Source organism: Marmota marmota, unplaced genomic scaffold (assembly GCF_001458135.2).
Source record: "Marmota marmota marmota unplaced genomic scaffold, marMar, whole genome shotgun sequence".
NCBI classification, from domain to species: Eukaryota; Metazoa; Chordata; class Mammalia; order Rodentia; family Sciuridae; genus Marmota; species Marmota marmota.
The window spans coordinates 768,033-792,068 of record NW_026000222.1 but is presented as its reverse complement, the minus strand read 5'-3'; the positions used below and the strand labels follow the sequence as shown (position 1 = coordinate 792,068).

Sequence of the window (24,036 nt, the reverse complement as noted above, 5' to 3'; positions counted from 1 at the left end):
GACCCCGCCCTCAAGCCCCGCCCCACTTACCCTGCCGTCCCCTGGCTGCGGTTGGAGTGGGGACCGTGGTGGGGAGGCTGCAGAGATAAGAAAAGGGAGGGGGCTGCCCAGCGTGGGGGTCAGAGCTGTAGTCAGGACGTGGAAGGAGGGCTGCATGTCCCCAAGACCGCCGGGAAGAGGACTCTTCTGGGGTTGACCGTCCCCACGGCCTGAAGTGGAGTCGGCAGAAAGGACCTCTACGCTGCAGCCCAACACACCTCTTCCCCCTGCTTGGGTCCACAAGAGCCCCCCTGGGCCTGAGAAAAGAGCTGCCCAAGGCCCCAGCTGGGCTTGCGGCCTGGTCTCCTGTCTCGGCTTCCCACGAGGGCCAGACTCCTGAAAGGATTCAGGGGCCTCCGCCTCGCTGGTCTGTGTACAGCTCGGGGACCCCTACACCAATGGCTGAGCCCCTGACTCTGAGCTCCTCCTTGCACCAGGGGCTCAGCCAGGACCTGTCCCTGAGAGCCCCCTCCCAAGGAAGGGCTTCGCCTGTTTGTCTCGCCTCTCTCTGGGAGCTCAAAAGCAAGACCGAGGACCAGTGGAAAGTGGGGAGGGACTCTCAGAGAGTGGTCAAGCCTCTTTCTGGGTGGGCACTCCCTTCTGCCTATCCTAGAAACTCAAAGTTTTCAGCTTTGCCCCCGTCTCTGGGGCCCCTAATCTCGGAGGCAAGGTCCCCAAGGGGCTCCTCCCCCACCCCCATTCAGCAAACTCCCTACCTTCCTCCCTCTTATTTGGAAGAGATGAATGCCAAGGACAGTGCCGGCTGTGCCTGCTGGCCTCCCCCAGGTGGCCAGTCCTCCTCCAATAGGCCAGGGCACAGATGGTGCTCACCTGCACAATCACCAGATCTATGAGCAGCCCCCGCTCTCCATGATGTCACTCCTGTGCGGGGGCCCTCCTGCACAGACGTCGAGGGACACACACTCCCAGGTCCAGAGGACAGCAGCTCTGAGCCATAACAAGAGCTGCCACACTGCACAGGAGGTGACGGGAGGACAGAGGGCTTCTGGCTGAGGTGGGGAGGGGGCTCCCTAGGAGGAGGCCATATGGGAGCTGGGCCCTGAGGGCCTAGTGGGAGTTCTGTGGGCAGAGCAGAGGAGGGTCTTCCTGGCAGTGAGCTTCACGGGCCCCAGGGCCTGGAGGAGCAAGTCAGCAGGAGCAGGGCCAGCAAGGAAGATGCTGCCCTGAGTTGACAGTCTCCAGCTTCTGGGTGTCATTAAAGACTGGGACTGGGGAGTTCCAGGGGAGGGAGGGAGGAAAAGCCAGTCCTGGAGCCTGCTGGCATCCAGGGCAGCTGGGGCAGGACACCAGGAAAGGACCTCCGTGCTGCAGCCCAACACACCTCTTCCCCCTGCTTGGGTCCACAAGAGCTCCCCTGGGCCTGAGAGGATGTGAGGATCTCCTGGGCAGATGCCTGGGAGGCCTCTCCAGCCTGAATAGACCCTTTATTCTCTCTGCCCGCTCATAGCCCAGGTGGTGCCAGGTCCTGGGGGCCTCAATAAGGCAACCCTAAGTCAACTACAAGTCCCTCCTACTGCACACTGGAGTAGCCCAGGTGACCCTGCCCTGCCGTCCCTGAGCTTTAGACCCTCACCTGTGTGTGGAGCTGTGATTTCTCCAGCCCCTCCAGGCCACCACGCCCCTTCCTCCACCCAGAAACAGTGGGATCTGCCACCCTTGCCCTCCAGGGTGCAGAGCAGAGCTGGGGCAACTTGGGACCCCACTGACCACAAGGACTGGAGGGGAGGATGCACAGGCCAGCTGAGGAACAGTGAGGACCATTAGTGCCTCACAGTGTGCCAAGCATGTGCACCACGCAGGAAGCCTGGTGCCGAAGGAGACGCCGAAGGAGACTGCCCACGGGCGTGCAGACAGGTCCAGGGAGCCAGCCAAGGACAGCTGAGTGGAGGCTGGGCAGCTCGGGCGTCTCTGCAGCTCTGTGGGGTGAGACCTGGACTGAGCCACAGGCCCTGTCCCTCTGCAGCCTCCCTCCCACTCCATCCAAGCCTTTCGTGGGATAGCGCCTCTGCCTGAAATGAGCACCTCCCCAGGGGGCCTTTCCTGACCAGTGCTGAGGTCCCTGCCATTGGACCAAAACCCTGAAGGCCAGGATCAGCAAAGGAAGCCTTGAGGATGGTGGAGGAAGGAGCCTTGCAGGCAGGGGGAACAGGCAGGAGCCTCCTGGTGACTCTAAGTGCAGGAAATGGAGACGGCTTGAGCCCAACCCCAGCCTTCCCGACAGGCTTCCTTCTCCTTCCACTCATTTTTTTAAAACATATTTATTTATTTATTTATTTTTCAGTTCTCGGCAGACACAACATCTTTGTCTGCATGTGGTGCTGAGGATCGAACCCGGGCCGCACGCATGCCAGGCGAGCGCGCTACCGCTTGAGCCACATCCCCAGCCGCTCTCCTTCCACTCTTGAGTCCTTTCCAGACAGCTTGGAGGAACCCCTGCCTCTCTGGAGTTCAGGCCCCCACATGTCATTCAGGCCCTGGCTTCGCCCTTTCCGCCGCCAGGCCCCGCCCACGACCCGCACGGTCACTTAGGCCCCCGCCCCTCTCCCTCCAGGCCCCGCCCCACCACACACGTGCTGTCACTCAGGTCCGGCCCTGCCCTCTTCCTGCCTGGCCCCGCCCCACTGCCCACGTGCTGCCCCTCGGCCGGCCGCCCCAGCACTTGCGCTGTCACTCAGCCGGGCCACGCTCTTCGGTCTGGAGCCGGAGGCGCCACCCCGGCCGCCGCCGAGCCGGACACTTTTGCCTTGGTAGCTTCTGGCTGGCCCCGATGGACGCCACGTTCCTCCTTGCCCTCGGGCTGCTGACCCAGGTAAGGCGGCCCACGGCAGGGACCCTCCTCCCCAGCGTGCGGTGCAGTTTCTCTCCAGGACCACTGGCCCTGGCCATCCTCTAGGGACTGAGAGCTGCCGGCTGGGGGTGGGTGCCCAGGTGGGTCGCACTCTGCAAGGCCCTGCGGGAGGTGGGATAACCCTAGCCAGGGGTTCCCAGAGGGAGTGCAACCTGCCTCCCTTGGAAAAAGAGTGGACTGGCCAGTACTGGGGAACCAAGCTGAAGGGCAGGTGCAGACCACCTATCGGCCCTTCCCTTTGGAGGTGCAGGGCAGAGACTCCTCCAACCTGCCCCCTTGTCGGGGTGGCCGTGGCCAATCTTCTGGGAGCAGCAGGAGTCCCAGTCAGGTGTTGGTGGGGACTGAACCCCCCACCCCCATAACCCTGGCCAGCATCTGCAGGCTCTGTTCTGCAAACTCTGGCCTGGACATTACCTCTCCCTGCAGGAGTGCCTGGGCCAGGGAGCTGGGTCCTAACACAGCCTGTCCACATGCTGTGTCCCACCATGGGACAGCTGGAATGCCTGTTGTCTCCCTGGAGACTCTGCAGCTGCTGGAGTGGATCAGGCTTGAGGGCCACAAACTTCTGTCCACCCATGGTACCTTGGTCTCCCCAACTTGGGCACAGGACAGGTGGCAGGCACACAGGCCTCTGGCCCGCTCTCCCTACTCTGGCCATTCCCTCCACTGGGTCACCTCTTTCGTGTTCTAGGTTGCTAGTGGCACTGGGCTGAGCCTAGAGCGAGGATATGGCTTCGGTGGCCCCTGCCAGAGCCCAGGGCCCAGCATGATTGGGACCTGGCTGTGGACAGTCTCTGCCTCTTAGATGTGAAGGGTGTGAACACAAAGGGCCAGCACTGCTCACCATCAGTCACTGGGGTTGCTCTAGGGTGGTCCCGGGTGCTGGACATGGTGAGGAGAGTAGGTCCCTTCACAGCAGGGGTTTCCTGGCTCCCTCAAATTCCCATAAGCCTTGCAGTTTGGCTGGCCAGCTCAGGTTTCAGACCCTGACAGCTGACCAGGTGCCTGGCCAGTCAGCCCCTCCAGCAGCTGCTCCACAGGCACTAGCCTCTCAGCTCCAGCCCCCTCCCCGCTGCGGGCCCTCACACCTCACTGCGTGGAGACAGCAGCCCAGCACAGCCTGGCTGCCTAGACCTCACCCTCCAGCCTCTGTCCAGCCCTAGGCATGGACACCCTGCCCCGCTGCAGGCCTGGAGGCCTGCACACCCTGGAGTCTCCTCACAGACAGCTTCCTGCTCAGTGCCCACACCCCACTTGCTGTAGGGGAAAATCTCTGCTGGCACCCAAGGCTGGAGCTGGCTCGGAGGACCCTGGGGGTCCAGCGCCTTTGGGTTTGGGTATCAGCCTTTCCAAGGCCCCAGGCCCCAGGGGAGAGGCTGGGCTGGATTCCGCTTCCCACTCCAGAGGCCTCGTCCCAGGCTCCTGCTGCAAACCCCCTGCTCAGGAGCGGGAGGCCCCCAAGTAGGTCGGGGTAGGGAACCAGTCAGTGGGGGCTAGGCCTCCTGAGCTTCCTGCAGGGGCAGTGGGCAGCGTGGCTCATCAGCTCTTGTTTAAGGGGTGGGGACCCTGTCCCTCTTTCCCCAGCTGCTCAGCTCCAGCCCTTTGCCCACCTGGTCCAGCCATCTGGTCCTGGGTCCAGGACCCTGTCACTCCTCCCTCAGCCCCAGGCTGGGCAGTCCTGACCCGCAGGGCTGCCTCCGGTGGGTCCCAGCTCTCTCCACACAGAACCCCTCTAGAACCTGAACTCTGAGCCCCAGGGGACAGCAGGGGGCCGGACTGTGTGTTCACACTGGCCCTTGTCGGCCCTGCCCGCTGCATGCTGTCCCTAGCGACTGGTCCTGCACCTGGGACCCTACCCTGCTGGGGGAGGTCAGGGAATGGGGACAAGCTGCCCGGGACGCCCTGCCTGAGTCTGGGCCTGGGGCCCCGGGGTTGTTAGAGTGACAGGCCCCCCACAGCAGGCCTGGTGCTCCCCAGGGCAGGCAGGCCTGCTCAGCAGCCCCCCACCACTGGCCTGTCCACCCAGCTCCACATGGCGCCCAAGGCAGGCGGCTCTGTGGTGTGGGCCCTGCAGGGTCTGTGCTGCCGGGGGCAGGGCCATGCTGATGGGAGAGAGCAGCTGCCAGCCCTGTCACCCCTCCTCACCCTCCTCTGAAGCCTGCAGCAGCTGGAGAGGTGGGGCCCGCAGGGGAGAGGCTGGGGCCACCCTGGGCGGGCCAACAGCTGGGCCATTCCTGACATGCTGGCCCTCCAGGAACAGGATGGCCATGGATTCCAGCCTGGAGGGAGGGGCTCGGCCCGAGAAGCTTGTGGGGAGGCAGGACCAGGGTTTCTGTCGCCTTTCCCCAGCCCACCCACCCGTGCCCACGCTAGGGCATTCAGCTGTGCCGCGTGGGATGACTGGGCTGCCCCTCCTCGGCTCCGCCAGCGCACACTGAGGAGACAGCCAGACATACCAGGCAGCGTCCAGCCAGCCCAGGCCCTGTCCTCCCTTCCTGTCCACCACTGGACCCCTGACAGTGGCTTACAGGAGCCCAAGAGGCCAGTGGCTTTGTCTACTCTGCTGAGAGGGAGGGGGCATCTGGCTTTCTCTTTTCTCACTGTAGGTCCTACTCCCCAGTGCCCAGCACCTCTGTCCAGGCTCAGGGCCTGGCTGGGCTGGACACACTCCCCTCAGGTCACCAGGAATTGCTGGTGTCCCTGCCTCTCAGCAGAGTTGCCTGGCCAGAGCAGACACTTGGCACATGGCAGGAGCTTGGTCATTTTTGGCTCTTTGAGGTCCAGGGACGGACCCCAGTAGGGAGTTGACCCAGCAGCTAGGACTGGGGCAGTGGTCCTGGTGTTCCCAGGGCTTCCACACTGTCCAGGGCTCTTGGCTAAGAACAAGGTCAGAGCTTGGGGGTATCGTGGGCACCTACTTGGGAAGGGGTCCCTGATGTCTGTTGATCTGGTTTGGCATGGGGAACAGAGGAGTGGGCAGCAGTCCAGGAGCACACGTCCACAAAATGTCCCTTTTGTCCCCTGCCCCAGGTGCGGGGTCTCTGTGAGCTGGCTGTGTCCATGTGGCTTTGTCCTGGGCACCAGATATGCTGAGCTGCCCGGGCGGTGCCCAGGCCGTGCCTTCAGCCAGCCACGTCTTGTGGGGGCAGGGCAGGGAGTAAGCCACTCGAATGCCCCTGGGAGCGGGCGTTGGCTGCCCACTGGTCACCCACCCACACCCATCGTGGCTTCTGATCTGAGCCAGCGGCCCTGCCAGGGCTCTGTGGTTCTGCTGACCTTGTGAACTTGGGCTGTGGACAGGCTGGGGACCCAGAACTCTGGGTCCAGCCTCTGACTTGACCATACCTGGCCAGGGCAAGTCTGTGGGCATTCAGCAAGGCAGCTGGCGGGGTGGGGCACCAGCCTAGGTTTGGCAGCCCAGGCAGGGCCGAGTGTGCACAGACCTTGAGCCCCTCGGTCACCGGGTTCCTGCTGAGTGTCCCCCTCTGAACCAAGGAGTCAGACTTATGGAGCTGGCGTGGGTGGTCACCTGCTTTATGGGGGTCGTGAGGGCCAAGGCGGACAAAGGAGAGGAGGGCCCACTCTAGGTCCCAGCACTAAACTGGTCCAGGGGGGCTCTGGAACAGCCTGTGCCATCGAGGCTGTGACTGAGACCCCCATGCCGGGCAGGCAGGTTTGCGCTTGGCAGGAATGTGGCCCTGACCTGGAAGTGGCTGGTGCTTGGCCAGCTTTGGCAGGCTCAGAGGCCAGCACTGCCATCTGTCAGCCTCAGAGTGCCTCTGGGGCGGGAGAGTGGCCGACAGGCCTCAGGCCTGAGTACCCTGGCCTGTCCCCGCCAGCCTGCCGTCTACGAAGAGGGTCCACTCCTCTCTGGACTCCCAGGGGCAATGGGTGCAAGGACCAGAGCACTGGCAGCTCTACTGCCCCGAAAGGGCCTTGGAGGAGGGGCCTGAGGTCCTGCCCGTGGGGGCTCAGGCCTCTAGGGAGGCTGCTTCTGTTGGGATATTGCTGCCACGTGTCACTCTGCAAGCACAGGGCAGAGGCAAGGGCTGCCGAGAGCGGGATGGAGCCCCTGGCACTGGGTGGGGACAGGTTGCCGCCCGGGTGGGCGCAGGAGGCACGCAGGAGGCACAGTTAGGCCTGGCTCTGCAGGGTCACCTGCATTTAGGTCACAGTTAGGTCACCTGGCTCTGCAGCTCCTCCCTCCTGACCTGGCCCTAAGGCAGCCCCCAGGCACTGACGTGGTGCTGTCCTCCTGAGGCCTCACCCTGTGTCCCAGCCCCCACAGACTGCAGTCCTTTGTGAGGGGAAGCCAGGGTGCCAGGCGTCCACCCCACCCAGAGGATGGCAGCAGGGAGCCACTGGCCCCTGTTGTTAGGAGGGAGTGCTGGGCATGGTGGTCCTGCAGGGAGGAGGGTGACCTTGGTTTGGCCCACTCTGCCCCATGCTCCCCGCGTCACAGAGGGAAGGGGGAGCAGGTCACCTGTGAGTCCTCACCAGGGCTGCTGACGCCTCTGTCACACACGGCAGGAACCTCCCTGGGTGTGGGCCCAGTTGGAACTCCATCTTGGCTATGGCTGGGCACAAAGTGGAAGGGCCTAGGAGGTCCCTGCCCTCTGCCACCCCAGGAAGGGCGTTGGGTCAGGCACCCCTCCTGCACTGGTGGAGGCAGAGAGCCATGTTGGCAGTAGCCTGGGCCTCCTCCCACCCAGGGAGGCCTCAGGCTCCTGCAGACAAGGGCCGAGGCTGGGGAGAGCAGGTGTGGACCCCAGGCCTCAGCCACCTGGCTGAGGCTGGGCATGCGAGCCCTGGGCACCTGTCCTGGTGCAGCCGCTTCTGCTGAAGAGAGTGGAAACCACAGCACCCGCTGGCACCGTGCCCCAGCCCAGGGCTTCATGGCCCTGCACAGCTGTGGTCGTGGGACGCTCACACCCAGGAAGTTCCAGCATCAGGGAAAGTGCTACTGGACTGGGAGGGACGAGCAGAGGAGAAGGCCCAGACCCGCAGGCAGGGAGGCTGGCAGCTGGTGACCTCTGCGTGCCCCTGCCCTGCTGAGTGCTCGGGGAGGACAGTGCCAAACCCAGCCAGCCCCCACCTGGCCAAGCCCCTCTGCACCCACCCACCCTCCCTGCCCCTCAGAGCTGTGGGAGGATGGGAGGGCCATGTCACCCCCCTGACCCCTGCCTCTGACGGCCAACCTTGTGGGAGGGTGCCCGGCCCACCCTGCCATCCAAGCTCCATGCCCACGGGGTTCCTGGGGAGGCTGAGTTCTAGTGCTGGGTCTCCAGCCCACCCACTGCTGCTCCTCCCCCTTCTCTCCCAGCCACGTCCTCCTGGGGGCAGCTCCATCTTGGCTATGGCTGGGCACAAAGTGGAAGGAACTAGGAGGGCCCTTCCTGGGCCCCACTGAGCCCTCTCCACCCCAGGGGCACCTGAGTCTGCTCTGGGCGCAGTGGGGTCCCTCATGCCCCCACCCTCCTACCAACCACCTATCAGGAAACAACCCCCAGGGGTCTGGGGCCACCATGAATGTGGCCCAGATTCCTGGGGGTGGGGGCTCAGCACTTGGGGGTGTGCCTGCTGGGGCCCCCCCACCTGTGCCCTCCAGGGATGCAGCCAGGTGGTGTGGAAGCCACCATGGGGCCAGCTCCCACCAAGAGCCTCCCACTTGACCATGGCTTGTCTTGGTTGCAGAGCCTTGGCCTGTCCCAAGGGGTAGCTGGGCTGCAGCCCCGCACCCTGTACCCCTGGCGCCCCGCGTCTGCGCTGGGCCGCGTCCGGAGAGCCTGGGTCATCCCGCCCATCAGTGTGTCAGAGAATCACAGACGGCTCCCGTACCCGCTGGTGCAGGTGAGGATAGAGGCCCTGGAGGAGACTGGCTCATCCTGGTGGGTCCTGGAGGTGTATGCACCCAGTGTCCCCATTCCCGAAAGGTGTCCTGCTGATAGGGCCCAGCAGGCAGTGGGAGAGGGCTCGGGAAGGCCCTCCTCTCTCATCCAGGCTGGAAGAGTGGCCTTCGCTCACCAGGCCCCAGGAGTCCCAGAGACCGGGTCCCCAAAGACACTCAGGGGCTGTGCCCAGGACAAGGCTCAGTCAGGACTGTGGGCCATGCCAAGCTGCCCTCCCAGCCCATCCTCTCTCCCGTGGGGGGATCCTGGGGGTTTGGGGGCAGTCCCCGCCGGCCTCTCCCAGCCTCTCCTGCCTGCAGATCAAGTCGGACAAGCAGCAGCTGGGCAGTGTCATCTACAGCATCCAGGGGCCTGGCGTGGACGAGGAGCCCCGCGGCGTCTTCTCCATCGACAAGTTCACTGGACGGGTGTTCCTCAACGCCATGCTGGACAGGGAGGAGACTGACCGCTTCAGGGTGGGGCCTGCCCCTCAGCCTCTGCCCAGGCCCAGGCTCCAGTCTGGCAGGGCCGAGGCTGGCTGGATCTTGAGCTCTTTGGGGGGTGGGTTGGGGACGTAGTCCTGCAGCCTGAGGTGTTCCCACTTCACAGAGGGGTGTGCCCAGGGCCTGTGGGGTGCTGGGTGGGCCTCCAGAGGGTGGACAACCAGTTGGCCCAAGCCTTGTTCCATTTGGCGAGGTGGACATGTTCAAGAATCCCAAAGAGTCAGTCCTCGCAGCGGTGACTGTTCTTGGGGATGGGATTGGCCAGGGGCCACCCCTGCAGAGGAAGGTGAGGAGCCTCCTTCAGGTGGGCCGGCGGCCAGCAGGTGAGCCCAGGACCACACTCAGCTTCCTGCAGACGGCAGCTTGCCACCCCTGCACCCCTACAACACCCTGCGGGGCTGTCAGGGGAAGGGCTTCCAGCCGCTTTCCTCCTGGACGCCCTAGATCCTTCTCCAGATGTGAGAACTAGCTTGGCTTCCCACCCAGGAGGTCGTGGGAGAGTACTTGTTATTTGGGGGGACAGGGCCTCTCTCTGTTGCCCTTCTGGCCTCAAGTGCTTCCCCTCCTTGGCCCCCAAGGAGCTGGGAGAGGTGCCTGCCACGGGCCAGCCTGGAGAGTCCTCCTAACCTGGGAATCACAGCATGCCCTTCTCCAAAGGACGCGAGGCGGTGGCACACGCGTGTGCAGGGGAGTTGGAAGTCATTTCAGGAGGAGAGGACCTGGAGAGGGGGGGCTGGGAAGCCTGGGCACACGGGGGCAGCTGTGGCTTCCTGGAGTCGGGCAAGAGGGGAGGCGGGTGGTGGGGACGGCAAGCTCCCTCAGGGGACACTCACTGGCTGCAGCACGTGCCTCGCCTGCGTGGCCTCACTGCTCCGGAGGGTGCCAGGCTGCATGGCCCGAGGCCTGCAGCGCCAGCCCTGCCCTCTGTTTGGACAGCTAAGGGCTTTTGCCCTGGACCTGGGAGGATCTACCTTGGAGGACCCCACAGACCTGGAGATCGTGGTTGTGGATCAGAATGACAACCGGCCGGTCTTCCTGCAGGAGGCGTTCACAGGTCACGTGCTGGAGGGCGCCGCCCCAGGTGAGGCCGGCCAGGTCCCCGACAGCCACCAGAGGAGAGGCCTTCAGGAGGCCCTAAGTGCAGGGTCTCCTTTAGCTGGCATCTCAGGCCTGTGCCTGGTGTGCACCAGGCCCTGGGCTCAGGCCCAGCACTGCCTAAAAGGGACCTCTAAGGGTCGGTTCAGCCCTGGTAGCCTACTGCCCATGTGCCCAGAGGCTCCCCAGCATGGCCAGACCCCAGGGGAGCCTCCTGCCTGCAGGAAGTTGGAGGTGCTGATTGGCGTCAGCCCACGTTGATTCTGTTTCACACCGTTTTTTTGCTTTTCAAGATTCAAAGTGACAACTTTTTGCTTTTTTTGAATTCTGGAACAATCTCACACCTGCAGGAGAGTTTCGGGGAATCCCTGTGCACACATCACAAGGACGTGCAAAGCGTTTCAGCTTCTTCCTCTTTCTGCCCTCCGTGTCCTGAGCTGCCCAGCAGACCTGGCACCGGGCATTTCTGCACGCGTCAGTGTGCGATCAGTAATAACGCTCGCGGCAAAACCAAGATCAGAACCCAATATTCTCCATATAATATCTGCTCTACAGCCTTCATTAGGTGCCCCTTCCCCGGGGATCATTTTTTCTCCTGAGGCACTGAACCTGGGTGCTCACCACTGAATCTCACTCCCAACCCCCTGAGCCAGGGTCTCCTAAGGTGCCAGGCTGGCCTCAGACTTTTGTCCTCATGCCGGGATCACAGGTGTGTGACCACCATGCCCTGCAAAATAATGACATTCCTGACAAGAGGGTGCTGGGTCACGTCTGTGCCCCGGATGGCCCTGGGCCCTGGCTTCCTTCCTCTCCGTGCTCCGCACCTGTGTGCGGGTCACCCTGCCTCCACCAGGCCCTGCAGAGAAGGGCCACCAGAGCTGCCTGCCAGCCTCAGCCTGGTCGTCACCTGCGGACACTGAGGCAGTTGCTGGGTGGGGTCCTGGGTGAGCCTGGGCCTCCCAGGCCTTGGCCTCAGCTCAGACCCCTCAGTGACTGACCAAAGGGCCTCAGCATGCAGGGCCTCCGGGCGCTTCCCAGGGTGCTGCGCCAGGTCCCCACGCCCTGCTGTCTGTCAGTGGGTGCCTTCGCCTGTGTGCGTGGTGGTCTCACCCTTCCTGTGTGCTCAGGGAGACCCCACTGGCAGCAGGGCCAAGACCCTGTATCTGGGGCTCCTGGGACCCTGGCCGTGCCCTGTCCTGGGAACCCGTCAAGTGCAGCTCTGTTCCCTTTGTCTTTTTCTTCGTTGTTCCTTTTTTTGGGTTATTTTGGTTTGGTTTTTTGATTGTTTTTGTTCCAGGGTCTGAACCGGGGCGCTCTACCACTGAGCCACATCCTCAGCCCTTTCTATTTTGAGACAGAGTCTCACTGAGTTGCTTAGGGTCTTGCTAAATTGCTGAGGCTGGCCTTGAACTTGAGATCCTCCTACCTCAGCCTCCCCCATCACAGGCGTGCGCACCCCACCTGGCAAGTTCAGCTCTTTTCTTCCCTGTGTCTTTGTGGCTGTCTTGCTCCTGTTCTATGGAAAGAGGAGGATCAATGTACCCCAGATGCCCTGGGGGTGAGTTGCAGGGTGGGCTTGGGTCCCCAGGCCCTTAACCCCAGCAGCAGGCAGCTCAGGGTCTGCTTCTGCAGGACCCACCAGCAAGCTCCACCCTGGAGTCCAGGGCCCATCCTCTTAATGGGAGCAGATTCTCAGCCTCTAGTTCCTCTAGACACTGGCGTCTTGGAGCACGGGGTCGGGGTGGTGATGTGACCTGGGCCCTGTGTTCCTGAGGGGTGTCCTTGTGGCTATGTGGGGCACAGATCTACCTGTTACTGGGTGCAGGTGGGTGCCAGTTCTTCTCTGTGTGGAGCCTGTGTGACTCCCAGCTCCGTCCTCCACTGGAGGCCCCTGAACCTGGGGTGGTGGGGAGGGTGGTTTGGACTCCCCTCCCACTTGGCAGGCGGCTCCCCGCCATCTGGGCGCTCCCTCCAGGTGTGTCCAGCTTCCCACGTTGCTGCTGTGGCCCGAGGAGCCCTTGTTCTGCACACCCCTCCCCCGGCACTGGTGTCCAGATGTGGTCAGTGGGCCATCGAGCCACTTGCCGTCTGGGCCTCTCTAACAGTTGTGGCTGGGAAACATGCCTGCCTGTAACACACGCGGACGGGTGTGAGGCCATGTGTGTGCGGAGCAACACACAACACGCCAGCTCCCAGCGGCCCTGCTGCTTCCAAACACAGGGTCCTTCTAGACCCTTGGCCGTTGTCCTCATGTCCTGATGGGAGAAACCTGGCTCCCCGGTCCATGATGTGTCCACCCACTGGCTGGCTGGAGAGCACACAGGCCTTCCAGGATGCCAGCCTGTGCTCCAAGACACCTGCCCAGTGCTGTCCATGGCTTCACCAGCGTTTACCTGGTCAGGAGCTCTGTATGCTCAGGTGCTGGCCCCTCCTGGGCTGGATGGTGGCTGACATCTGCCACCGTGCATTGAACACGTGGATCTTGAGACACGCACAGCAAAGATTTGCTGGCTGAGCTGCCCCAGGGTGTGTGGAAGCCTGTCCTTGTCACTCTGCCACCCTGGCTTAAGGCTCATGCACCTGAGCTATGGGAACTGTGGGTCAATCAGGAAGCAGGGCCCTGCCTCGGGCCACGGTCTGTCCGCAGCACCTCAGGCCCTGGCGAGCTAGCGCCCCAGGGCTCGTCAGTGCTGGCTCTGCTCGGCACCCCTGTACCCACGTCTCCCTGGGGCTGGGCTCCCCAGGGTGCTGCTCTCACCTGGCACCTGAGCCTCTGCGACCACCCTGCCCACCGCTCCTTCAGTGGTGGAGTTCACAAGTCCAGGTGGGCTGCGGGGCCAGCGGGAGCATCCCGGATGTGAGGGCTCGTGTGCGCAGTCAGCCTCAGCGGGCAAGTTCTAGGCCTGACCCCCACGACAGCCCTGGGGGCGTCCGCCCACGCCTTCCTGTCCTCCCCAGGCACCTACGTCACCAGGGCTGAGGCCACGGATGCCGACGACCCCGACACGGACAACGCCGCGCTCCGGTACTCCATCCTGGAGCAGGGCAGCCCGGGGCTCTTCAGCATTGATGAGCACACGGGCGCCATCCGCACCGTGCAAGTGGGGCTGGACCGCGAGGTGAGGTGGCCGGGCCTCTGCTCTAGCCCACCCCCAGCTGCCCCCTCTGCTTCCTTCCAGCAGAGGAAGGAAGCTGCCCAGACCCTGTCTGGAGGACTCCTGCGGGTGCCTCCTGGGGTGAGGACCCCTGCAGTGTGCTCTGTGCTCCCACGCAGCAGGGTTCCAGCACAGTGCGGCCCCACCGTGCCGAGGGCCCCCTGCTCGTCCCTCACTCTGACTGACAGCTTCTGTCCATCCTTCCTCTGTGGGACCCTGCTGCCCTGGCAGCCAGGCTTCTGGCCTGGGACCCATTCATTAGTGCCCCTCTGTGCCCAGTGGGTCCAACACCAGAGCTGACCCCTTGTCCACTCCCAGGCTAGGGCAGAGGTCAAGGCCGATGATGTTGCTGAACCCCATGTGCTGGGGGTACCCAGAGCCAGCTGGGACTTCTGACACCACCAGGTCCCTGCACAGGCTGAACCTGTAGGCAGCCTGGCCCCCGCCCCTTCCCATCCCTCTGGTAGCCCGCCAGATCTTCTAGCCCGTGTCACATCCTCAGGTGGTGGCCGTGTACAACCTGACGCTGCAGGTGGCCGACATGTCTGGAGAGGGCCTCACCGCCACGGCCTCCGCCATCATCTCCCTGGACGATGTCAATGACAACGCTCCCGAGTTCACCAGGGATCAGGTGCTGCCCCTGCCCCATTGGCCCTGGTGTGGGTCGGCGAGGGGATGGAGGCTGGCCTGCCTCTCAGGAGGGTCCTGAGCCAGGAGCCCGGACCAAGTGTGAGGGTCCACCAGGACAGGCGCTGCAAGTGGGAGAGGGGCCCAGGGAGAAGTGGCCATGTGTGACCGTGGCTCAAGCAAGGAGCGTCTCCTGGGGGAGCAGCCAGCCCTGTCCTTTGGGGGAAGGTGGCACACATGGATAGTCACTCTGGAAACAACCCAGGACACATGGTGGTGGTGGCAGAGCAGGCTTGAGGGAGGAAGGGGGTCCCCAGGGAGGTGGCATGGCCTGGCCAGCCATGGGTAACCAGCTGGTCCCCCTAGTTGTCCATGGAGGCTGCAGAGGCCATCAGTGGAGTGGATGTAGGACGCCTCGAGGTGGAAGACAGGGACCTACCTGGCTCCCCCAACTGGGTGGCCAGGTTCACCATCCTGGAAGGGGACCCGGAAGGACAGTTCACCATTCGCACTGATCCCAAGACTAACGAGGGCGTGCTGTCAGTGGTGAAGGTGAGAGGCCCCGGTCATGTGCACACCTTGCCCTGGCAGAGGTGTGGACCACGCACCCTGCATGCCCCCATCCTGAGCTCTCCTGGGCTCCTACCTGCAGCTGTCTGCTGACCTCCTGGGGTCTCTCCTGCGTCCTTGGGTGAGAGCAGTGGAGGGCAGAGCATGCAGGGTCCAGGACACCCTGACCACGGGGCAGCAGGGCCAGAGGGAGCTGCCAGTTGTCCTGTCTCCGGGCTTGTGACCCATGTATGTGTGCTGCCTGTGTCAGTCCCAGTTCTCCCAGGCAAGCCGAGTCAGCAGGAGCCACACAGAAACACGCGTGCACGTGCACACATGAATGTGGACAGGCACATCTCAACGTTGATGCAGTAGAGAACTTTCTGTGAGACTGGGGCTGTAGCTCTGTGGTGGAGCATATGCAGGCCCCTGGGTTCAATCAGAGGAAGGAGAAAGAAACTGCTTTGCAAGAAACTGACTTGTGCATTTGGGGCTACTGGGAACTCACTCAGGAAGCAGAATTTCTTTGTCCTCAGAGACAAAACGCTTTGCTCTCAAGGCCTCACCTACATAGGGAGGGCCCACCATGAGCCAGGATGGTTTCTCTGCTTAGCATCAGCTGATCACACCCACCAGGTGCCTGCACAGAGAAGTCTGCTTGGCCTTGGGCAGCTGTGGTCTGCTCTGACACACAAGACGGACACACCACCCCCAACAAGTTCATTTTGAGTGATGGGTGCTCATTTTGTTATGTTTGTATTATCCTTTGAGGCTTTTAGTCCTGCATAGTTTTGACCTGTCAAGGTTAAAAGGGGATGAAGGGGACACATGCTCTTGGGACAGGCCCAAGGAGTGCCCCCCAGGAGCCCTGTTAGGTGCCTGGACTTGCACCCAGAGTGGGTGGCCTCTGCCTCCTTCCACAGCCCCTGGACCACGAGAGCCGTGAGCACTATGAGCTCATGGTGACGGTGCAGAACGAGGCCCCACTGCAGGCAGCTGCCCCCCGGGCTCAGCGGGGCCAGGCCAGGGTCAGCGTGAGGGTGCAGGATACTAATGAGGCCCCTGTGTTCCCGGAGAGCCCATTGCGGACCAGCCTGGCTGAGGGGGCACCCCCAGGAACCGCTGTGGCCCTTTTCTCTGCCAGAGACCCTGACACACAGCAGCTGCAAAGAATCAGGTGGGCCTCCCGGGTCTTTGGGGACAAGGTGTGAATGCGCTGCCCTGTGAGGGTGCCCTGGCTCTGAGGGTCAGAGGCGGAAAGATTGTCTGTGTGCATTCCATGGGGTCTGGGGTCCTGCTGTGCTGTGTCCCCTGGGGCAGGGCAGGGCTCTAGGTGTTCCTGTGGACATGGCCACAGACCTCTGAATGTCCACTCTGTCTGTGCTGGTGGGCCCTAGCTCCTGCAGGCCTGGTTGGGAGTGTTTTAATTTCACCCCCCGCTGACCTGGCCCAGTGTGCTTGTCTGCCACCACGGGCTTCTGTACACACCTGGCACTGACCAGGACTGAGTTCAGGCTGTTGCTCAAGGCCCTGGGCAGCTGCTGGCCTTCTCTGAGCTTCAGCTTCCTCATCTGGCTGGGGCAGAAACACCCCTCGGGCTGTGGAAGGGACTCTGCACCGAGGCCCCCAGAGTGCTGTTGTGGGTGCATATGCATGGCCTGGGGGTGTGCGTGTGTGCAACATGAGAGGTGCATGTGTGCATGGCTGGGTCGTCGGGTCTGCAGTGTATGTCTGCGTGACCCCGTTCCAGGATGTCCTGGTAGGTTCCGCTCCTCTCCCACCCACAGCTATTCCAAGGACTATGATCCTGAGGATTGGCTGCAGGTGGACAGAGCCACAGGCAAGGTCCAGACCCAGCGCGTGCTGAGCCCCGCCTCCCCCTTCCTCAAGGACGGCTGGTACCGGGCCATCGTCCTGGCCCTGGATGACGGTGAGTGGGACCCTGTGCCTGGCTTCAGGGCTCTCTGGCTTGGCTGGGCCTCTCTCCTCCCAGGGCTCCACCCAAAGGGTGGGTGGTGGGCTGGGGCAGGGCACCCAGCCTACTGCCGCCATGCCTGCAGGCTCTCCACCCAGCACCGGCACAGGCACCCTATCCATTGAGATTGTGGAGGTCAACGACCATGCACCTGTGCTGGCCCCTCCATCGCCCAGCAGCCTGTGCAGTGAACCGGACCAGGGGCCTGGCCTCCTCTTGGGTGCCACAGATGAGGACCTGCCCCCACACGGGGCGCCTTTCCTTTTCCAGCTGAGCCCCAGGTTCCCAGAGCTCAGCCGGAACTGGAGTCTCAGCCAGGTTAACGGTGAGTCCCCTAGCTAGGGCCTGGGACCTGGTGGTGCATGGAGGGCATGCGACACTGGCCACATCTTCAGGCTTCTCATGCCCAGTGGGTGGACGGGAAACCGAGGCCTAGGGATTCGGATGCTGTTTGGACGTAGGGCAGCCCCAGGGTCTCTGCTGACAGAGTGGCCCTCTCCAGTGAGCCACACGCGCCTGCGGCCACGGCACCAGATCCCTGAGGGCCCGCACCGCCTCAGCCTGCTGCTCCGGGACTCTGGGCAGCCGCCCCAGGAGCGCGAGCAGCCACTGAACGTGACCGTGTGCCGCTGTGGGCCCGACGGCGCCTGCCTGCCGGGGGCCACTGCGCTGCGGGCCGGGGGCGCGGGCGTCAGCCTGGGCGCGCTGGTCATCGTGCTGGCCAGCGCCATCCTGCTGCTACGTGAGTGCCCCGCCCACGCGGGCCCGCCCCTCCCCTAGACCCGCATGTGGGCCCCGCCCCGCCCCCCCTCGGGTGGACTTCCACTCTCCCACCCAGCCCCGACGTCACCTCCCTCCGCTCGCCCCAGTGCTGGTCCTGCTCGCGGCGATCCGCTCGCGGTTCCAGCAGCCGCCGCGGGGTAAGGGTCCGCTGCGCGGGCTACAGGACGACCTTCGCGACAACATCCTCAACTACGACGAGCAGGGAGGCGGGGAGGAGGACCAGGTCAGTGGAGCAAAGGTGGTGGCTCAGAAACGCTGAGCCCCGGCCAGGGGCTCCCCCAGGAACGGGGCCACGGGCCCTTCCCAGCCGCGGGACAGCACCCAGAGCCGCCCGGAGCCTCCCTAATCGCACTTCCTGTGCTCCCAGGATGCCTACGACATAAACCAGCTGCGCCACCCTCCAGAACTGCCGGCTCTGAGCCTCCCCTCGGGACGGCCACCCCTGCGCCGTGATGCTCCCTTTGGCCACGTGCCTCGCCAGCCACACCGCGTGCTCCCCACCAGTCCTGCTGACATGGCCAGCTTCATCAGCGATGTAGGTGGCCCTGGGGAGTGTGCAGGTCAGAGGGGGAACTGTGCATGCCCACACGCACACCCTTGAGTGAGCACACATGCACAGGTACATATGTGTGAGCTCACGGGCCTTTCAGTCTCCACACTGTGTGTCCACCTGGGATATTAGCCTCCGGGCTGCAGGTGATCAGAGAGGACTCACTGGTGGGACCCTGGACAGGCTTTGGGGAAGCCTGAGCTGCAGCAGGGCCTGCAGGCTGGGTGGGCACTTTCCAAGCTTAGCATTGCGGGTGGAGTGTGGTGTCAGTATCTATGTGGCAAAGGGAGATTGGCCATCTACTGGCCGAGACTTGGACCCAGGTGGCCCTTGGCCTCCATCTATGAAGCTCATTGTGTGGGTTAAGAGGCTGGACTTTCCCTGGCTCACTACAGTGGTGGGTTGGGGTGGGTGGGTATCAGTATCCCTGGGCCTGCTTTAATGGTCAGCTGAGACATCACAGTAGCCATTTGGATACTCCCAAGCCAACATGCAAGATGCCCAGAACATGCAAAGCCACGGGGGCCATGCAGGGAGACGTCCACTATTTGCTGTCATGCAAAGCCCCAGCAAACTCAGTCACCCTGCAGCAGCAGGCACAGTGCTGGTGCTGTTAGAGGAGTGACTCCCTGCAAGGTGGTGGCAGCTGCTCGTGGAGCAGGGCTGGCTCCTTCCACCTTACCGCCTGAGGACTGCCCTCTCAACCCTGCTGTGCCCTGGGGGCTCTGCTACTGCAGACCTCCCCTGGCTGCGACAGAAGTGTGGCAGGCTCCCAGCTGGCCTCTGCCGTCCTAAGCTCTGTGGGCCTTTCTGCAGGGCCTGGAGGCGGCAGACACTGACCCCAGCGTGCCACCCTATGACACGGCTCTCATATATGACTACGAGGGGGACGGCTCTGTGGCAGGAACGCTGAGCTCCATCCTGTCCAGCCATGGTGACGAGGACCAGGACTATGACTATCTCAGGGACTGGGGCCCCCGCTTTGCCCGCCTGGCAGACATGTATGGGCATCCATGAGAACCAAGGCCAGGAGTGGAATGTGCTGTTTGGATGTGGCCACCTGACAGGGAGGGGGCCTTCTGAGGGCACCTGCACCCAGAGACCAAAGTGTAACCTAAGGGCCTGACAGGTAGCCCATTCATAGCAAAGGCGACCTCACCAGGACCACTTCCTCTGGCCTTTCTCCCAAGGCAGGATGAGTGTGAGGGGACAGCACTTGGAGTCTGGAGTGAGTGGCAGGAGGTGGCACCCTCCTGCTGGAGTTGGGGAGCTGCTTCCCATCCTTGCTGGGGTCACCCCACCTTTGCCCCCCTGGAGGCCATCTCCTCTGTATGGAAGCAAGAGCCTCGTGGTGAATCAGAGTTAAAGTCTTGCTAGTTTATCCCGTGCTCTGTCAGTGCCCGCACCACAATACCCACGAGGGCACCAGGGTCCCTGTCCCCAAGAACAGGGCTCTGCCAGGCAGGCTGTGCCTGGCAGGAAGCCACAGCCTGGGGCAGGGGGGGTGGGAGGCCTGACCTGCTCTGGCCATCCCGGTGAGGCCAGAGTGTGTGCCACGTGGGACAAGGCACCAGGCCAGCCCTGCCCACCTGGTAGATGCCACACTCCATAGCTGCCTCTGTCCTGCCCATCTGGTGGCATGGCCACGGAAGAGATGGAAGCCAGCCCCCCCAGACCCAGGGGCCCATCCAGGGCCCCTTCCTGCTGTGTCCACCGCCTCCCTGCCCGCACTGACTGGCGGTCTTGGTGGGATGTGTCTGCCTCGCTGTGGCAGCTCTGGTCAGCCCTTGGGGGTGTTCAGCTGTGGCCCTTGTCCTGGCTCACAGGGGCCCCCCAGCAACAGTAGTGCTGCTGGGCGGTGTGGCTGCTCATCCCGAATGGGAGGGCAGCAGCAGAGGCAGGTGGTCCTGAGGTGGACACCCACGCAGGAGCAGGGAGCTGTGTAGGTGGTCAGCATCTTCCAGTGACTGGGGCAGCTCCTGGCCATGGGTCTCGGGCAGCAGCAGGACACAGAGCAGGATGAGGATGGCCAGGGAGGTGAAGACCACGTCTTGTAGGAAGAAGCCATGCCGGCCACGGATGTCAGTGAGCGGGGCAGCAGCCCGGCCCAGGAACCCGGCCCCCAGCACCAGGCCTAGCCCGGCCCCCCTGTGGGAGAGAGCATGCGGGGTGCAGCTGGGTCCCCAGTGTGCTGTGGTTCCAACCACTCCCATGGGCAGGGAGTGGTGTGGCCCTCTCAGAGCCTGAGGTGTAGCTCCAGGAAAGCAGATGTGACCAACTGTTCTCTTCTCTTCTGCCCTGATGTCTGCCACCCTCGAAGGCACCCCACACCTCCTTCCTAAGCTGTGCCTAAGTCCTCCTGTGGATGGCCCCGGTCATCCAGGAGGGCAGCGCTCAATGGCCCTATTCAGGTGCAGGATGGTGGGGGCATAGGCCTCTGTCCAACTGACCCTTCCATGTTGCTGGCCAGCTCTGCACTCACCTGATCACGGTGGGGAAGGCCTCAGCTGCAAAGAGAACACTGAGCACCGACACAGCCTGGGAGGCCAGGAGCCCCAGGACAGAAAGGGACAGTGTGGTCCAGCCTGGCAGGTCTGGGGACAAAGGGCAAGGTCCTCAGGGGCTCTCTCCCAGGCCTTCTGACCTGACTCCTCAGGGCCCCTCCGTCCCCAATGCCCCCCCACACACACACACTGGGGCATATGGGTGTCCAGTCCCTCACGCCCTCCTGTGCAGACAGCTTGGATTCTAGAGAGTCTGGCCAGAAACACAGCTCAGGGACTGTCCACCTGTAGCCTCTCTGCTCATGCTACTTCCTTTGCAATTTGAGAACTGTCCCCAAAGTCTGAACTATTTCCTTTCTGTGCTAGATTAGATGGCCCTGTGGAGATGATTCTCCCATGCCAGCCCAAACCGGCCCTGGCTGCTCGATGCTGGCAGAGCCTACTAGGCCTGACCTCTGAACTTTCACCTACACTGTGTCGGGCACAGGTGGCCAGGCCCAGGCAGGACAGCAGTAGTTGGCTGTCATGAGGGATCTTCTTGGTCCCTTAACTTTTTCAGGCCTTGATTTCCCCTAGTATACGTGGGGGGATGGAGGGAACAGGAAGGTAGGAGCTGTGCCTCTCCCCTTGGGCACCACGAGCAGGACAGACCTTTGGCCCACACCCAGGGACCCCTGTGTGGCCTGCTTGGGCCCCAAGCTCACACTGAGCCCCAGCGAGGAGTAGCAGGGATGCCAGGCCTGCAGCCATGGTGCCCAGCAGCAGGACAGGGCGACGTCCACAGCGATCTGCCGTCAGGAACAGCAGTACGGTGGCTGCAGCCTCCAGGCCAGCTTCCAGGAAATAGGGCAGGTAGAAGGCGGGCTCGCCTGGGGCCAGGCGGTGGAGGAAGCTGGCCCTGATGCCCCCACCGATCAGCCTGGAAGGAAGCAGAGCTGTATCCACCAAACACCCTCCCCTGGGGTGGCTGCAAACCCTGGCCCACCCCGGGCCTTCTCCTCCTCACGAACTAAATCCCAGGATGAGCCCGTTCCTCCAGGTGACACGGGTGTGCAGGAGGCCCAGGATGGAGTGGTACTGGGGCTGCGGGTTGCCTGCAGACAGCGCGGCTAGCTCTGGACCAGGGAGAGGAGGGAGCAGGTGAGAGGGGCAGGGGGCCTCCCAGGCCCTCCCTCCTCTAGCCCCTGCCTCGCCACTCCCTGGCTAGTGCGTTACCTGTAGCCAGGGAGTTCTCCTCTGAGGAGCTGTCATCAGGGTCCAGGCCGCTGGCTTCTGCAAAGTGCCACAGAATCCTGCCTGCTTGGGTCACCTGCCCCGTGGCCAGAAGCCAGCAGGGAGACTCAGGGAACAGAGCTGGGAACCTGCAGGGTTGTCAAGGATGCCTGTGGCCTGCTCACCTCTTCCATGATGGAGCAGCAAAGCCAGTGCCCTCCCTGGACCGAAAGGGGTTGGGACATGGATGTGGCTTCCTGTCACCCTGTGCTGTGGCCAAGTAGCAGGTGTAGAATAGAAGTACAGAGAAGGTATCTACTGGCCCCCAGGGCGGCCCCTGCCCGACCCCTGTAGTACTCACCCCCAAAAGAGCAGCAAGAATCCAGTCACCAGGGCGTTCAGGCCCTGCAGAAGGCGCCAGTCCTGCACCAGCATGGCCAGCCCAGGCAGCAGCAGGGTGCCCACCACTGAGAAGAGGCCAGCTCCCATGGAGAAGGCCAGGCGGTGTGGGGGGTCACACAGCTCCAGGCCTGGGCAGACAAAGATGGCTGAGGCCAAGGCCTCTTGGAGTACTGCTGTCTGGAGCTGGATTTGGGGGCCGACTGTCACCAGCCCTAGTTGGGGGCCCTGGAACAAACACCAGTGGCCACTGCCTTCCTGAGGAGGGTCCTCAGTGAGTGCCAGAGTGGTTCCTGTGCTGCCCACTGCCCCTCCCTAGGCAGCCCCTCACACTACTCACGAGCTACATAAAGGGCAAGGAAGGCCCCTGCCAAGGTGCCCTCGTGGAGAAACCTCAGGGCCAGGAGGGTCTGGAAACTGGCAGCCAGGGCTTCACTGGCCCCTAGGACTGTGGCCAGCACCACGGAGACCACAAAAACAGCCCGGCGGCCAAACCTGGTGGGCAGGGGGACACATGCTGGTGTGGGTCAGGGTGCACCTTAAAGGCTGGGAGCTAAGGGCAGAGGAAGGGCAGGGTCTCACCTGTCACACCCTGCACCCAGAAGGACACAGCCTAGCAGCCCGCCCAGGAAGTGGCACGTCTGCTCCAGCGGAACCTTCCAGCTATCTTCACACACCAGGTCCCACTGTGGGGAACACCAGCCATTGTGGACCAGCCCAGGACTCTCCCTTGCTGGGGGTACAAGATGCAGGGAGCCCCAGAACCCCTCTCTGGGGACACGAGAGGGCAAGGAACTTGGAAATGAAACAGCAGCTTTTTTGACTCTGGTGGTCTTTGCCTAGAATTGGAACAACCTCTGATTTGAGCCCTCGATGGCAATGCCTTGGGGATCCCAAGATTCTACATGCAGCCCCAAGTCTGCTGTGGGGGGATCTTCCCGCCCTAAGGTTTTGCTTTTCTCAGAAGCGCCGTCCCACCCTCCCCCACGACTGGCCCTGTCAGCCCTTAAGTGTCCAGTGATACTCAGGGCCCAGGGCCTATGAAACACAACGCCACCTCAGGCCCAGGGGCTTCAGCTCTGAAACGGGCTCCACGTCCTGCCCACCCTTCTGCCCTCGCCCTGCCCAGCTCTCAAGTGGAGAGTGCTCAAGGCTTTGCCTTTCCGGCAGCCAAGGGCCCTTGACCTGCTGGGCAGGCGGCCTCCCCTTTCCTCATCCCTGCCTCTTCTCCCCAGGTTAAACAGTCCTGTGGGTCCTGCTAGGCCGTTTTTATTTTAAAACCCGACCCTTCTGAAGGTGAGGGGCATGGATCCATCAGGAGCCAGCAGGAGGGACGCTGGGAGGCGGGGGAGCAGAACCCCACCAGTTTCAGGGACCCAGGCAGGCCCTCAGAGATGTGGCCACTGTTCCCTCCCACTGAGGCCTCTGCTCCCGGGTGAAGACGGGCTGCCAAGGGGGAGGCAGGCTAGTGGGAAGGGCGCCCCGTTTCCCAAGTGCTCTCACCCAGAACCCTGAGCCCCGCTTGGTCGTGGCCTCCAGGCCAACGCCCACGCGCAGATCTCCCTCTGAAATGAAACCGACACGCCATTCCCTCCATTCAAAACCGCCTCTGTTCTGGAAACGCAGTCCCAGCACCTACCTGGCCCAAAGCCATTAGTTGCTCAAAACGAGCCTGGAACTTTGAATTCCAGGCCCGGCTTTCCACCCACGCCCACCTGCCCTCGCCTCCAGCCTAAATTCTCCTGCCCGCAGCCCACCCATAGTGGTGGCCAAGAGTCCGGGTATACCTGCTGCACCCGCATGGCGGGAGGGGGCGGGCGGGCCCCCAGTGAGAACCCCGGCAAAGGGCACAGGGAGGGACCCCGCAGCAGGGGCGGGAAGACCCCCC

General features: G+C 63.1%; 2 protein-coding genes across 5 annotated transcripts; one reads left to right on the top strand and one right to left on the bottom strand.

Annotated features, from left to right (window-relative positions):
- Positions 1-2,155: 2,155 nt before the first annotated feature.
- Cdh15 (cadherin 15) lies at positions 2,156-19,414 on the top strand. Its single transcript, XM_015495949.2, has 14 exons — positions 2,156-2,869; positions 8,603-8,758; positions 9,117-9,272; positions 10,236-10,380; positions 13,353-13,513; positions 14,052-14,180; positions 14,543-14,728; positions 15,649-15,902; positions 16,513-16,655; positions 16,786-17,025; positions 17,203-17,442; positions 17,570-17,706; positions 17,851-18,018; positions 18,850-19,414. Exons 1-14 carry the CDS (start codon positions 2,828-2,830, stop codon positions 19,048-19,050), a joined length of 2,358 nt encoding a protein of 785 aa, XP_015351435.1. The 5' UTR covers positions 2,156-2,827; the 3' UTR covers positions 19,051-19,414.
- Positions 19,390-22,631, bottom strand: Slc22a31 (solute carrier family 22 member 31). Of its 4 annotated transcripts, none has more exons than XM_048792496.1 (7): positions 22,489-22,631; positions 22,111-22,406; positions 21,753-21,898; positions 21,544-21,652; positions 21,242-21,456; positions 20,516-20,627; positions 19,390-20,181 (listed from the first exon to the last, which is right to left on the bottom strand). In XM_048792496.1, exons 2-7 carry the CDS (start codon positions 22,236-22,238, stop codon positions 19,902-19,904), a joined length of 990 nt encoding a protein of 329 aa, XP_048648453.1. In that variant the 5' UTR covers positions 22,239-22,406; positions 22,489-22,631; the 3' UTR covers positions 19,390-19,901. The 4 variants fall into 4 exon arrangements, with proteins under 4 accessions (XP_048648453.1, XP_048648454.1, XP_048648452.1 ...); XM_048792497.1 differs by having other exon boundaries at positions 19,390-19,968; positions 20,041-20,181; positions 22,111-22,630; XM_048792495.1 differs by having other exon boundaries at positions 22,111-22,376; positions 22,489-22,627.
- Between the last annotated feature and the right edge of the window lie 1,405 nt (positions 22,632-24,036).